Here is a 15,865-nt window from a genome sequence, read left to right on the forward strand (position 1 = left end):
ATAGTTGTATTGAAATTTAGGATCTGTACAATAAAATATGTAAATTATAAAATGCACTACCATTCAAAAGTTTTAGATTTTTTTTTTTTTATAAATACTTTAAATAAAGGATGCATTAAACTGACTAAAAGTGACATTAAAGATATGTATTGAGAAAAAAAAAAGATTTCAAATAAAGGTTGTTCTTTCAAGCTTTCTATTATTCAAAAAATCCTAAAAAATGTGTTGTGGTTGACACAAAAACATTAAGCAGCACAGCTGATTTCTACATTGATAGTAATAAAAAAAATGTTTATTGAAGGATCGCGTGGCACTGAAGACTGGAGTAATGATGCTGAAAATTCAGCAAAATTCATCACAGGATTAAATTATTTGTATTGAAAACATTTCTTTAAAATTGTAATGCATTACTGGTTTTACTGTATTATTATTATTTTTTTGATCAAATAAATGCAGATCTTGTAAGAGACTTCTTTCAAAACAAATAATAAAAAATATTTCTGACCCTAAGCTTTTAAATAATACTGTACTGTACATATCACATACTGTACATTTCAAAAGTATCAAAACTAAGTGATTGAGATACGGCAAAAAAAAAAGGAACCCTGTTAGTTTAAATAAAATCAACCCCCAAGTCATAAAAGTTCCCATAGTTGAAGAAAGTCCCAAACATGTCGAAAGTTCTATAAAAATGATTTTTTTGGAAAGGTCAGAATGGCTTAGTGTCTAGAGTATCTATCAAAATTGAGAAGAGAATGAGATCTCAAGACTGGCCTTTGAAAGAACAGATGAATGTGGGAGCAAGATTTGGGAGGAGGAGTGTGGGTGAGAGAAAGAGAGCTTCCCGATCCTCGTGGAAATGGTCTGTAATTGCTGTGTGGAGATGTGGGCCTGCAGTTATTCAGGAGGAGGTGCGGGCGGCAGGTCACGGAGTCGGCCGAAAGGAACCTCCTCTGCTTTTGATTCAGCACTAATTTACCAGCGGTTGGTTAGATGCACGTAGGCATACGAAATGGGATTAGCACGGAGTAATGCTACATTTATTTCTAACCTTTTTATTGCTTGACCATAATGGAGCGAATGGCCCTCAAATGACTCTTTTCCTATAGGAACACGTTTTCATTATGTCTGGGTCACAGGGGTCAGTCCTGCTGTGACAAATGGGGCAAACTGTATTAGATCTCTCTGAAGAGGTCAACTTTAACCTCGGGAACTCAAGGAGGACTCTCCTGTGAACAATCTGCTCTTGTTTTGTGGAGATGAAAATGGAGGTTGTCTTCCTGTTTCTGAAGGTTGAGGGGGAAGAGGACACTGTTGGTCACTTATAGTGTGAAGTGTGTAAACGCAATTATACCTCCATGTTCACCTTTTGGATATAAATGGTTTTATGCTGTATGCACTCAGATAAATTCAGTTTGTCTTGTATTTTGCCCATGTGTTCTTGCTTAAAGGGATAGTTCACCCAAAAATGAAAATTCTGTCATTAATTACATGTTCGTCTTTTGATTATTGCTGTTGCCTCTAGTAATTATGTGTGCTTTTTATTTTCCAGCCCATTTTAAGGCAACAATATAATCATTTTAAAACAATAGTGGACTTAAATAAAACAACCCAGCATGTTGGGTAAAAAACATGAACCCAACAAGCTGGGTCAAAATAACCCGGCATGCGTTCTGTCCAATATTTACCCAGCGCTGGGTTGCCAAATAACCCAAGTAGGGTTGTTTTTAAGCCAGCATTTTTTAGAGTGCAGATATATTCCAGATGAGTTTTTGAAAGTCTGAACAGCAAAAAAAAAAAAAAAAAAAAACACATGAAATCGAATTTTTTTCAAATCGTATTCAAACCTCTTGCAACAGGTTCAAAATATTGTCAAAAGATGTGACTATATCATACATTTGTCACCCAGCGCTAAAAAACTCATGTGTCATTGTGGTATGTATTCTGTAAAAAATAAATAAATTAATAATCATCAGAATTTCTGTAACCCCCTCATGTTTTCCAATCCAATGATGTTTAATGGGATTTTTCCTCCCATAGAACATAAAAGAAGTTTATGTGGTAGAATCTCCAGACTGTTTTGCTGAAGGTATGCTGCTTATTGAATGGAGTAGTTTAATGATCAGGGGACACCGAGTCCGCTCCTAATTAAGTTCTCAAAAATAAATCAATCAGCGTGTAACCTGCAGAGGAAGACACACTCACAGATGTTTCCATGGAAACCGTCAGTGAGCTGCAGGAATATGAAGTGTTATCGCAGGGTCAGGAGGTTGTGTGTTGAAAGCGCTGTCTTAACACCTACGTTCTGAAGCAAAGACACATCTGTCCAGCGCTGATGCCTCTGCCTCTCTCAGACCTGCTTCATTTAATTGGGCTAATTGAATCTAGATACACAGTTATCTCACAGTATCGATCGCCCAAGCTGTTTGTTGTAGTCTGCCACGACAGGCTTTCTTTCTCTCTTCTTACATAATGTTACATTCACTGTATTAGTCATGCTGGATTTGTTCTTTGTATAGTTCCGACTCTAAATTCTGATTGGATGAACCTGTTTGAAGGGGTTATAATTTAGGTACACGAGCATTAGTGCTGTGACCACTGAGCAAGAGAAAACATGACACCTCGACCTAAACTCAGAACCACTCACGGGTTGAAATGCCACCAACAAACAAAAGTCTCAGTGGACTAAGTGTAAATCGGTATTGAGCTAAATATCATCGCTATTGAAGCACTGCTGGACCACTCAAATTAGAGGACGGGAACTAATCGTTCAGTGTTTATGGTGATACACACATTCAGTATTAGTCAAGCTTCTATGTTCTTCGCATCCATAAACAGCTTTCAATTTTGAATTTTTCTTATTAAGAGTTTGGGTTAAGGGTGCACCGAAGGTTCGGCAACCGAAATTATTCGGCCGAAAATAGCAAAAAAAGCTATTTCGGTGTTCGGTTCGAATAAGCGAAAGACCGAATAAATTGTACCGAACAATGATATGACGCGATCAAATAGCAACCAGCGCAGAATGAGAGGTGCGCTCTCTTTAATGCAGCATACGTCAGCAGTGTGGAAGCATTTAAACTGTCTGAGAAAGACGCAAAAATCATTACAAGCACCGACAGCGAGAGACTGTTTAGGACTGCATCGCATGTCTTCGATGAGAAGAGGAAGGGGTGATTGTTGCTGGTTTACTGTATGATGATTGAAATCGCGAAATGGCCTTAAACAATTAGTAAATAAACTGCAAAACGTTATGTTTTCTAATACACGCACACATTGCATGTATTCTGACAGCGCTGCACGAACTCGCAGCAGATCTGCTTGATAACCAGGGTTCAAAGTCCAAAGCGTGAGGAAAATCTGCCCTGAAACATTGTTACTCGTCAGTTGCTCAGTCATGTGACAATGCGATACGTACGACGTATTCATAATGAGACTCATTTATAAATCTGCTGTTGTCAACAAAAAGAAGCATTGAGGTCTTCCTGCGCGTTTCCGACTTATTAATTTTAAGCTAAATTGTGCTTTGTTGGTATAGTGTCTGCTAGAATGTTAAAAATGTTCAGTGTTAAATATTTTTTAATTGTTTTGTAATTTATTTTTTTTCTTTGAAAAGCAAGACAAAACAGTAAAAAGCACATTTTGGCTATTTAATTTATGCAATGGCGAAAAGAAAAAAAAAAACACAGAAAAACGTATTCGGTATTCGGCCTTCGGGCCAGTGTTTCATTTTGTTCGGTTTCGGCTTCGGCTAAGAATTTTCATTTCGGTGCATCCCTAGTTTGGGTGTTTCTTCAGTTATGGGCACTTTGGGAACTTTGAACTTTTAGAAAATAAACTCCCTGAAAACACATTTTACACACACTTATTTCATTTACTAACAATATCTGAAAGTGTAAATGCCAGTATATGCATCTTACACTCATCTGTCTTTTTTGTTTGTTTGTTTTGGGGTCTTTTTTCCTTTTTTTAATAAAGAAAAGCCAACAATTTTTTTTGAAACTACAAATGCCATGTTCTTATCTAATTTAAGTTTTAGTTTTTTTTTAATCTAATATTAATATTTTTCAAAAAATCAAATATAAATAGAATTTTTTTTTACTTCAAATCTTAAATGAAAATGAGAAATGTTACCTTGGCAACTAACTGATATAAAATAAGTTGAAGTACAAACATTACTTGAAATAAAACTGAAATACAAATAAATTATTTATAAATTATTATTTAAAAACTTAGATAAAATAGATTTAAAAAAATGACTAAAATGTAAAAGAAAACTGAAAATATAAAAATGAAAGTGAATTCAAAATGGTAACAAATACTACATATTATACAATAGTATATAAATAATACAGAAAGAACACAAAATGAGCTCAAACAAAATACATAACTTGAGATGTGGTAGTATTTGAAAAGTAGCAGTTTTAATGTACAGTCACTCACAAAAACAGTAAAGAAATCCAAAGTATTTGATGCTATCTTCTATCATCATGCTGTGCAAATAGTTTAAATCGTGAAGCCACTCAAGGTTGTCTTTTAGAGTGTTTTTATCACATGCTTTGCATCGTGTCTAACAGCTCTTACCCATGGTAAAAGGAAGGCCACTGTGGTTTGATACAGTCACTTTTAATCTGTAGTGAAAAAAATCTTGTTTTTACATCTATTCCAATTGCTCAGATAGTCAGATGTTTGTTATACATTGAATATAATGCAGAATTAAAGTTTCTTGTCGTCACGTGTGTCTGAACACTGGCCTTGGCTTGACTCCAGAAGCTCTGTAGTGTGGCCAGACCAGTGGTGCTTCTCATGAAGTGCATTCTGGGAATGCCTAAACATAATGGGAGGATCTTTAAGGATCCTTCATCCACTCAAGGGTTTAGCATGAAGTTCAAGCCTAGTTTGAGCACAAGACAGCGAAAGGAGCTTGCATGGATTTTCTGTGGTTGTTCTTTAACTAGTGATGAGTGACTAGTGCTTTGCACGTACTCATTAGGTGTCTTCTTCACTCATTAAATAGGCTGATGAGCATTTTTTAACTATGTCTCATAGATCTCCATTGGGTCTTTTTAAAGGATAACTTGCAGATAAACTTGCAGTGCTTGTATTATCACAGTTATCTCAACTCATGGGTCATGACCCAAAAAAATGGGTCACAGGTCTGTTTTGATGCTGTGTTTTGTCACAAATTCATTTCGCTTAGCTAATGAGTAATTGGCCCAGTGTTTGCTCCATGTGTTACACCTGTAAATCACACTTCTGTTGTTGTTATGTTGATCGGATATTGTATCCAATTTTAATCTTTTTTTGTTTTGTTTTCATATTTTACATTTAATCATCTGTAAGCATTATCACTTATACTTATGATAAATTATATTTTATTAAAATACATTTTTGGAAAGACTTCATCTGCCTGGATCTCTTCTCTGTGCATCAGTCAGCAAATGCATTTTTATCTCATGTTTGATTTTGTTAGCAGTATTAGTTATGCATAGTGTATGTATTATTTTTAAATTAATAGAGCTTTAACCTTTTAGCGCAACTCACCGGATGTTTCATTTCCAAACTGCTGAGCTACATACAACAACCAATGTAAAAAAAAAAAAACTGCACTTTTTTTTGCAGATTTTATTGGTAATTAATAATTTAACATATTGTTGGGTCTGTAGTTCATGGTAATATTAATGTTTGTATTTTAGAATGTCTGTTTGGTCGCTGCTTGATTTCAAATATATAAAGTTGGTTGTGAAGTAAATCCAGTTGGGAACCACATTGGCAGGCTTGTGTTTAGGAGGATTCCGATCCTGATCCGATCCGAGTCATTGTTGAGCCTGAATTAGGGATCGAAACTGAGATGAGATTTGTATTGCATATTGAAAATAAGCCTGCATGCAGCCTGCCCAGAAACACAGAGGGAGAGAGAAAGAGATGATCCTGCTCTTTTTGGCCCCTTGATGTGATTAAGTCAGGGGTCTGATGGAGGGGGGGAGGAACAGTACGCTAGTCATTAGACTGATACAGTCGCTATACTCCACACATTCCTCTCTGATTGCACACAACATGTGCTCCGTCTGCCGAGGGCCCATGCACAGACCTCTGCCGCATTAGATTAGCACTGCCAGCATGTTGTCAAGCTCAAGGCCAGCTGTTGTTGGGTTCTGAACATTTGTAGTGTCAATCATTTATTAAGCCTAAAAAAAACAGAAACACATTGCTGGTGTTTAAAGAGTTGCATACCAACAATTTTTGATGTTAGAAAAATGATCCTTAATTTAAAGCACAATTTAATACGTATACAATTTTAAATTGCACAGATGGAAGGCAGGAACATTTCCTGTGTGAACAGCCCCTTAGTGAACTTAAACTAATCTTCAATCTGTTTTCAATAACTTTTTGATACCAAAACTGGTTTTACTTCAAACTAAGTAGATTTATGTTGGGGATAATGCATTGTTAGGTGGTCATAACCATAAAATATACTTAGACTGTGTGATCCAGGCCCCAAGAAGAAGATAATTCACATCTGCAATAATGTCTTGTCACTCTTCCCAGCCCTGTTTCCTCTTAAACGCTTCTTGGAGTGTGTTTAGGTAACATTTTCCCTTAGCCTTTTATTGCTAACACTTTATTTATTTTATTTCTGGCCTTTCAGTGCTAATGTCAGGTATTAAAGTCAACATTGGGTTCCCCATATCACCATAAATGCTGGGTGGCTGAGCAATGGTTGCCTTGGTTGGTAATCAAAAGGTTGTAGGATTGAATCTGGAAGTAGTGTATGATGTGGCTTTGTTCGGAAATAAATGGATGCATTGGGTGCAGCTTCATATTTTTTCCATTTACTAATGATGACAGGAAGGTTCTTTGGGAATATTGCAACAAAATGATGGGCCAGGGATTCACAGTAATTGATGTTTCATCAGTGGATTTTATCATATGAGCCAAAAAGTGGTTACTCATACATTTCTTGAAGAGGCATCATTGCTATTTGTTTGTACACATTTTGTGTACCAATCAAAGTTTAATTACCAAAAATGCAGTTACAATTTCCTTAGGTCTTCTTTAATCCCCTCAGAAATATAAGGCTCAAGGGCAGCTCAAACAGCCAACTGCTGTAGATGTTTTGACTCAACCTAAACCTAAATTGAACAACCTAGGCTCACTGGAAAAACATGAAGATGGCGTTTTATGTTTCTTGTTGTATGTAACAGGCAATTTGGAAATGAAATGCCTGGTGAGTAGCACTCTAAGTGGCGCTAAAATTGCATTTCAAAATAACATACAAATAAACCCAACCCTAAACCTAACCGATAGTGTTAAAAAAAGAGATAAATATGAGATAAAATGCTTTTGTTGAAGCAACCATGCCATTTTAGTTTGTTTCTACACGTTTTTGATCTCTTTAATCAAGTGCCGTGACACAAATTTCACAGAACTCGTACCAGAACGCCCCACAAAGCAAGTGCAGTGCTGTACCAGGTGAGCTACTGAGCAAGTTTACTAAGACAGAAATGGAGCTGGTTATGTGATGCAAATTTGTTTATAAATCATACACTATGGTAAAAGTGGTTTGAGGTCATAACATATTATTGTTCAATGAACTGCACAAAATAATTTTAAAGGAACAAAAGTTTCCAGTGTTTTACTGAAAACTGCAGTAAATTGTATCAATAGGGACATTTTCATAGTTTAACAAAAATGTAGGTAGAGGCACTTGGTTTTTCAATGAGTCTGTGTTGGAGCTAAATACTGTAATCATGGTCTCTTGGTTATTTATAAAATGTGCAGGCTTCATTTTTCAAAGAAGTGGTTGCACTGCTAGCATTGGGGGGAAATGAAATATCTATGTTTGCTTACTTGGTTGAACTTAACACATCACACAATATAAAGCTTAACATCAACTTTAATTGTCTTCATTTGCAGTGTTAACCATATTTATCCAGTATTCACTCACTGTCTTTACTGTCGCTTTCTTGCCTTGTCACTAAAGTGAAGGTGTTGCACACGTCCCCCTTACAGAGAGTCAGGAATAACCAAGCTCTCAGACAAAGTGTATGCTGGCCTCATATTCTAATTAGCTCTTGCAATTAGGCTGGCAGATGTAGCACACGAGGACTGGGATGATAAAATTAGCAACACTGACAGAATTTAGAAAAGAAACCACAAAAGCCCCGCCCACTCCCTCTGACCTCACGTTCAAGGTGCTAGCATTACACCAAGCTAATTACACCTAGCTTACGTGACACTAACATTAGCAGAAAATTGCACATTTTCAGTGTTAAATGGTGTGTGAGAGTTACACTGTCTAATTTTTGTAGGCACTGGAGTGCTGACTACAGCTCTGCTCCTGTGAGCTGTCTTGCCGTCTGCTGCTTACATAGACAGATGTCTTCATAGGCAGCATTTTACCTGAAATGGCACCTTATAAGTGGCTGAAGTGGAATGTGGTACACATTGACGCAAAGCAGACGAGAAGAACACTACTGATTTGAACAGTATTTGACGGTAACGTTGCTAAGCTAAATGTAATGTATTTTTCGCTAAACTTAAACCAATACATGCCTTAATTTTCATCAGTCCGAATATATCCAATCTGATTTTAGGTTCTTAAAATTATGTTTATATGAACCCTAAATTTTGCAATCTGATTTACATATGCGTTTACATGGGTAGTAGCCTACATGTATTTTGAACAAAACTTCAGTGCGTCTGCAAGCTCAGGTGTTTACATGAAGAATTTTTAGTCCTATTGAGCATGAAAGCGATTGTTTGGGTGCATGTTAACGCAGGTATAGTGCATTCTGGGATTGCCTTCTCTGAGAAATATACATGCTGTGCTTCCAATTTTGGCCAAAACGAGGCACCTTTGAAGCCAATAGAAGATTGTTTCCTATGTTTTGGGACAGCTTTTGCATCGGGAACTCATACGTGATGCCTTAAAATGCCACCTAGGTAGGCAGCTTGCTAGGTTTTGGAACAGAGCCCACTTCGTTACTGTTCTATCATTCCCACGTCAGCGTCACCCAATATTGCTCTTGAGTTCTGGAGTGCCATGAGTCCAGACCTGGTCTCGCCTAACCGTTATGTAAACCACCCACATGTAGCACCAAGCTCTTCACATCTCTACCTCTCTTCATTGTACCTTATCTCTCTTCCTCTCTTTCTTGCCCTCACATGTTATGAGGATGTTGTTGATGGGGTCTTTTTAATGAGGTATGCTGACAGGGCATTATAAAGGAGTATATAAGGGGAATAGGGAAGGAGAAGGAAGGAGTCAGAGGGTAGGTAAAGAAAGATTTTCTGAAAAATCCCTTGAAATGGAGAGAAGTCTTTCATCCTTCAGAGAAGAGAGCTGTACTCCTCAGTGTCAGTGTGTGCTCTCCACATATCATCTCGTTCCTGAACCTTTCATACCTTGTCTTGCTGTTGTGCCAAAGTCTGCAGGCTGGCATTGAGACACTTGAAGCCCTTGCTAATATTTTGATCAATGAATATGTATTTTTTTTTCCTTCACTTGCTGTGCGTCTCGTTTTTTCTTTCCATCTAATGGAGCTCCTGGGGTGACTGATTTTGTTGAGGCACTGCTGCCTACTCTCCATCTTATTCTCCGTGAGGTGCAGACCCACTTTTAGAGCTGCCCAGAGAGTGCGGCAGGAGCGGGAAGGTGACCTGTGACGTCAAGCCAATGAAGCCTAGGGAACAGGTCTTGTCGCTCTACTAGAGATCCCCTTACTAACAGCGCTCGTTTTGCTCTCGTTTTTTTATTGTGGAAAACATTGACGTTTTTGAAGGATTGATGAAATATTGAGTGAAACATTTTTCAAACTAGTCCTTAAGTAGTTTGATGGCTATTAATACCTGACCCAAATCTGCTACATAAAGTCCGCCCAAAAATGCCTTCCAGTCCAAGCAACTGAGAGCGTTTTGACCTGGTATTTCTCCGTCTGTTGACATGTTCCAGCCTGTATTTGGCTCCACTATTCATCTTGACTGATTGAACAGCATCTACCCTGCCTAAAACTCTTAAAAATGCTCAATCCTGGGTAGCACCAGCTGTTCCGGAGTTCTTTTTTAAATTGGGAAAAAGATAGCTACTGCTTATTTTGTAACTTACTGGAGTGCCACTTGGTTCCTAACACTTAAATCACCTAATGCTTAGCCACTTACTATGTCATCTACCTTTATGGATCCATTAAGTTGCAAATTTGTGAACTTGAAATAGTATTTAAGGATTTGCTGTTGCCTTTATTTAAATAGAAGAGCGTAGTTAGATTAGACAGGCAGTGAAATGGAAGTGAGAAAGTGGGACAGGATCGGAAAGGACCACAAGCTGAGAATTTAACTTGGTTGTTCAGGGTGCAACTTGTATTGGAATTGGTAGTACACACTGGATAAAAGTGCCTTCAGTACCTTCTGAATAAAAGAGCCATTTGGCAGTTAGTAAAGTCATTGCATCACTGCAGATACTGTTAGATGCTCTAGTTTTCCAGTTATCAAGTCTTTTGATTAGTACCATATTGGTACTATATATGGTATTGATTACACCATATTGGCTGGACCAACTCTAATGTAAATTGAAATATAAATTGCTTTAATGTTATTTGAGTATAACAGAAAACACATTATTTAGACATAAAATTGTTACTGACATGAAATATGCTTTTAAATGTGAGTTTGGCAAGCAGCTTTTTGAGATTTTGGTATTTCTCATTCAAACAGATAGGAGTCTTGCATGCTTAAAAATAGCTGCCAGGAGGCATTGCAAGTAATAGACTGACTATCCTTGAAGGGTACTTTGGTTGCTTCCGAAATCACATACTTCCCTACTATATTGTAAGAGGGGAAAACAGTACATGTACAGTACACTTACAGTGCGCATACGATAAACACTTTGAACGATGCAACTGACATCACATGACTTTGAACGATGCAACTGACATCACATGACAATGACAAGACAAATGTAGTAGCCTACATCTGAATTACGTTCATATTACACACATTCATACTGTATAGAATGTATTTTTTAACTGTCACAAAGTACTTGCCTAGAAAAGAAATGCCTACTCAGAGAATATGCATTTTTAAATGCAACCAGTCTTTTTGGCCTCATATTACCCATAAGGCTTTGCACTATAGAAAAGGTGGGGGGTGTCTGTTGACTTGTTTTGGTTGAAGAAAATAGCGAGGAATGCGCAGACGAAGCTGCCATAGCCATTTTTAAATGCATGAGTGTAATAGTTAATTGGTGCTGGATTTTAATGTCGTGGATTTAGCTAGATGCTAATGCTACAAACAAACTGACACACTACATGATAACAGGGTTTATGGTATCAAGTAATTCTATGACATGGTAATATGTGCCAGTAAAGGGATTGAGATTGAGGGTTAGAGATTGACCAGTAGTGATGTTTACTGTGAAAAACCGGCTTGACTTGGACTGTTTTTGAGTTGTTTATGGAGGGATGGTCGAAAGGTTCCTATGAGGTGTTAAAGGCTGCTGTATGGGATGTAGTTATTCATGGTGAATTTTGGAGGAAGAAAGCAGGGTTCGGTGGTGTTGTGCTGACAGCTTCAGGCCTTTGTTAACCCTAAGGCCCTGGCAGACTGTGGCTGCTCTAATTGGAGGAAGCCCTGAAGGGGAAGTGGATGGTGCTCAGGGTGCTATGACAGATGCCCGCTCGAGTGAGCATCACTGAAAGATTACAGCATGGCGAGGCGGTAAAGTGTTTATTTTGGTTGCACTAGGAACGGAGCTTCGAGACAATTTGCCCTCCCTGCATATGTGCCCTCTCAGAAACACCAGACATCCCGGCCCTTCCTTAAAACGCACTGTATACACATCCTGGCAGTTTAACAAGCCCACAAACTAGCACTTCAGAGCAAAATATGTTCATTAACTCCTCCTAACATATGCTCACTTTCTATCTCTTTTACTTCCTCGCATCCTCTAAAACACAGCCTCAAAGCCCTAAACAAAATGTCAAAGCTCTTTGCTCACCCCCAGAATGAGTGTCTGCTTCCCTCCCACAAGAATAATCACACTCTGTTTAACACAACATGAAATGATGAGTGGTGTGAACGAGGGATGATGCTGTGGACAGTTTTTGCATAAGGGGAAATGCAAGCATCTCGGGTGTACAGATACACAGCCCCTGCTGCCTCGTATGTTATGTTTTATATGTTTTGTGCTGGAGCTCCTTGGTCAACTATCTTAACTAGAAGGCACTAACCAGGCTAAACCTTCATGGAAATTTGTGTGTAATCTAGTCTTTTTAGCAGGCAATAAATGCTATAAGTTGCCTTTAACCAGCCCCAGGTTGTATCTGCTGACGCGGTTTGTAAATTTTTTTATTGTTTTATTTATTGATTTATTTTTTGGTAAACAAACTAAATAATACTATAATCTAATTTGTAGCTGACAGCATTATTAAATTAGCCAAGTCTTTAGTAAACAAGCTATGGATGGGAGAGGTTGATTAATGAATTTACTTATTTATGTATATACATATTTGCCCAATAATTATTATTATTTGAATGGCTATTTAAATGTTTTGTTTTTGAATATCTGTCCTTGTTTCAGTTTCTGCATTTTCTTAGTTGCGCTCTGTGCTCTTTTTGAAATAGTTGGTATGTTTACAGTGACACTTTTATAATTATATTTAATATATTTATTATTATATATTATATTTATACACACACACACACACACACATACATACATAAAAATGGTATATCAATATGAAATAAGGAAGAGAAAAACTTTAATTTTGTTGTTGTTTTTGTTGGTGTGTTTATTTAATCAAATTTTATGATATTTTGACACAAAGTCACAAATATCCTCCACTGTGAAGTCAAAAGTAACATACAAAAATTGAAAGACATATCACTAGCGAGGTAATAACAGCGCTGTTTAGAGACGGTGCTGCAGAACACTGTTGAGGGATGCATAGAGGTAGCCTAATTCACACAAGCTCTCTCTCTCTCTCTCTCTCTCTCTCTCTCTCTCTCTCTCTCTCTGTGTGTCTCTGTCTCTCTCGCTCTCTTTCTAATAACTTCATTAATAACTGCATTAGAATGCTATCAACGGCTCAAGCCTCCATTACCAGCTTTAAAATGACGTTTTGGAACTAGCAAAAGAGGCGTTGGATGAGATGCGGAAGAAATAATCCTACTCACAATAGCAATTTAAGTACAAAAACCGGACGAATCCCTTTAAATATATCATCTGATCGATGTCTTGAGGTGTGGTAACCGTAGTATAAGCGGAATAATTGACTCCGGGCCGTTGAATCCACCTCGGGTGTGCCTTATTTTTCTAATAATTCAACGGCCCGTCGTCAGTTATTCCTTACATGTATAGTGTGTGTGTATATATATATATGAAGGATCATGTGACACTGAAGACAGGAATAATGGCTGCTAAAAATTCAGCTTTGCATCACAGGAATCAATTACATTTTAAAATGTAGAAACGAGTTATTTTAAATTGTAATAATATTTTACAATATTAGTGTTTTTACTGTATTTTTGAAACACATCAGTGCAGCCTTGGTGAGCACATAAGAGACTTAAATAAAAACATTTAAAAAACTTAATATTTCCAAACACATCACAACATTTCTGAGAAATTCAAGTTTCCTTGATCTTTTGACATTCTAAATTACCAAAAAGCATTTAAAAATGATGTTTTTTTTAGTGTTTTATTTTACTTTTATTTAGACAAAATAGTATGGAATTTTAATATTAGCTTATTGGCCATAATGACAATTATCGGTTTCTCTGTAATGGTTAGCCTTTTAAAGTTGGTGCATCCTTAGTGTGAGGATTTTATATAGGCCTGCCAATAACTCATGCACACTACACATGTTGCAATTCTGCCTTATATATAAACAAATCTTTCCCTCTCTTGCAGACCATCATGGAACAGTTCAATCCCTGTTTGCGGAATTTCATCGCCATGGGAAAGAACTACGAGAAGGCTCTCTCCAGTAAGTACCCTCACATCACATCTCCAGAAATCCGCCATTTCATCCGCGCTCAGGCAGCTGTCCAAACCCTCCACTCCTTCCCATCCGCCTTTAATGCCACTTCATTTGAAGATGATGACAATATTTGTCATCCTGTCATTCAGATGGCCACACAGCCTTATCAACTCTCACACAGCCTGAGACACCTCCTGAGCTCAGATGGGCCGAACACAAGCGCTCCGCTGATGAGGGCATTCACAGAGGAGATAATGTGCCCAGCCTCACTGATGATTTGATATTTAGCCATTAGACAGAGGAACAATCAGACGACTTTGAAGGCTTTGTGCGGTAGGTGACTGATGAAAGCCAGACAATTGCCCATTGATGTCTGATTCACATTGGCAAATGTAATCTTGCTCTGGCAGCCTCGGGCCGACAGTGGCCATAAAACCTTTAGGGTGATGTGCAGGAATACATATTAAAGGAATATCCCAGGTTTAGTCCTAGCTCAATCGACAGCATCGATTTTGAAAAAAAAAAATATGTTGGCTTCTCCGTCTTTTTCTTAAAAAATCTGGGTTACAGTGAGGTGCTTACAATGGAAGTGAAGGGGGACAATCTATGTTAAAATCAGTGTTATTTTAGTATCACTGAGATACTGTTATGGTTTATTCATACTGATATTTTGAATTAGTTTTAATGTTATACTTTAAATTTTTTCTAGTTTAGTAATTTTGTTGTGTATTTGTCATTTTTTTGGTATTTTTGGTTTGTTTTAGTTTTTTTTAAAGAAAAAAGTAACTTAACCTGCTTATAGTTTGAATTTTGCAACATTGTTGCCATAATAATGCAATGTCATAAACATTAAATTATGGTAAAAAATTATTTAAACCATTTTGCAGCTCAAATAATGCACTTTTATTTATTTATTTATTTATTTACCTAATTTATATATTTTTTTAAAAACAAGGGACAATTTTTAGTGATAATCAACATTATGCTATACACTGTGAACATTGTATAAAACTTAAATGTAAAAATCTGTTTTGGCTCATCATCTTTTATTGTTATAAAATATACAGGAAACCCAAAATGCCTGAAACTTTGTCATAGTACATTTTTACAGCAAATTGAATCATAAAAAATACAGTGACAATGTTTTCAATATTACTTTATTCTAAAAGTAAATAATATAAAATGTAACAAAAAAATACTTGAATGTTGACAAAATTCTGAAAAGAAAAAAAAGATTTGTGAAAGATATAATCATATGTGATGTGTCACACAGAAACAGGGGCTACCCATAAATCCCAGTGCCCAATGGCCCAATGGAATTATGTAAAATCTGTGAGACAGCCTGCCCTTCAAACTCTTGAGCATTAAAGGCAGATTGGAAAGACTCTTATCCTCAAAAAGGGGCTGACTGCACACACGGGTCCATATGCTGCCAGACAGCTGTCCACAGGTAGCCAGTTGGGTAGAGTAGTAGCGCAAATTACGCAGCAGTGGCATAGAGAATGGCGTGTTTTTTACCATAGAAACATGGCTGAAAGGACATAAAGGCAATACACAGAGTTGAAAAAGAGATTTATTCCATAATTGACTACCCCGTACTGAGGGAAACTGGGGTCTGGTGGGAGGGCCTAGGCCACTAAGCCCACCAGAATAAATCGTAATCCTCTTTTGCTCTCAGGCCATGTCTTTACCACCCTACCCTGTGTTTTAGGAAATTAAATCACTCAGACACAAAGTCAGCAAAGCTTTCTACCCCCATTTATTATTTCTGACTGGTATTGTTCTTGCTGATTTGCTTTAGAGCCTCAGGCACAGCAAGATGAATGAGTGCAGTAGGAGGAGTGTGTTATGACATGGTCTTTCTCGGTAAAAGAGAGAATTTCAAAGCG

The 15,865-nt window shown here is 37.3% G+C and overlaps 1 protein-coding gene across 7 annotated transcripts in view; it reads left to right on the forward strand.

Moving 5' to 3' along the window:
- baiap2a (BAR/IMD domain containing adaptor protein 2a) overlaps nucleotides 1–15,865 on the forward strand; it is a 90,191-nt gene that overhangs the window by 5,743 nt on the left and 68,583 nt on the right. For all 7 annotated transcript variants that reach the window (XM_016516181.1, XM_016516186.1, XM_016516184.1 and 4 more), the window contains exon 2: nucleotides 13,907–13,982. In XM_016516181.1, coding sequence (XP_016371667.1) covers nucleotides 13,907–13,982 — 76 coding nt within the window. The remainder of the gene's footprint in view (nucleotides 1–13,906; nucleotides 13,983–15,865) is intronic.

This window comes from Sinocyclocheilus rhinocerous, unplaced genomic scaffold (genome assembly GCF_001515625.1).
Source record: "Sinocyclocheilus rhinocerous isolate Xijiao unplaced genomic scaffold, SAMN03320098_v1.1 scaffold115, whole genome shotgun sequence".
In the NCBI taxonomy this organism is placed as follows: Eukaryota; Metazoa; Chordata; class Actinopteri; order Cypriniformes; family Cyprinidae; genus Sinocyclocheilus; species Sinocyclocheilus rhinocerous.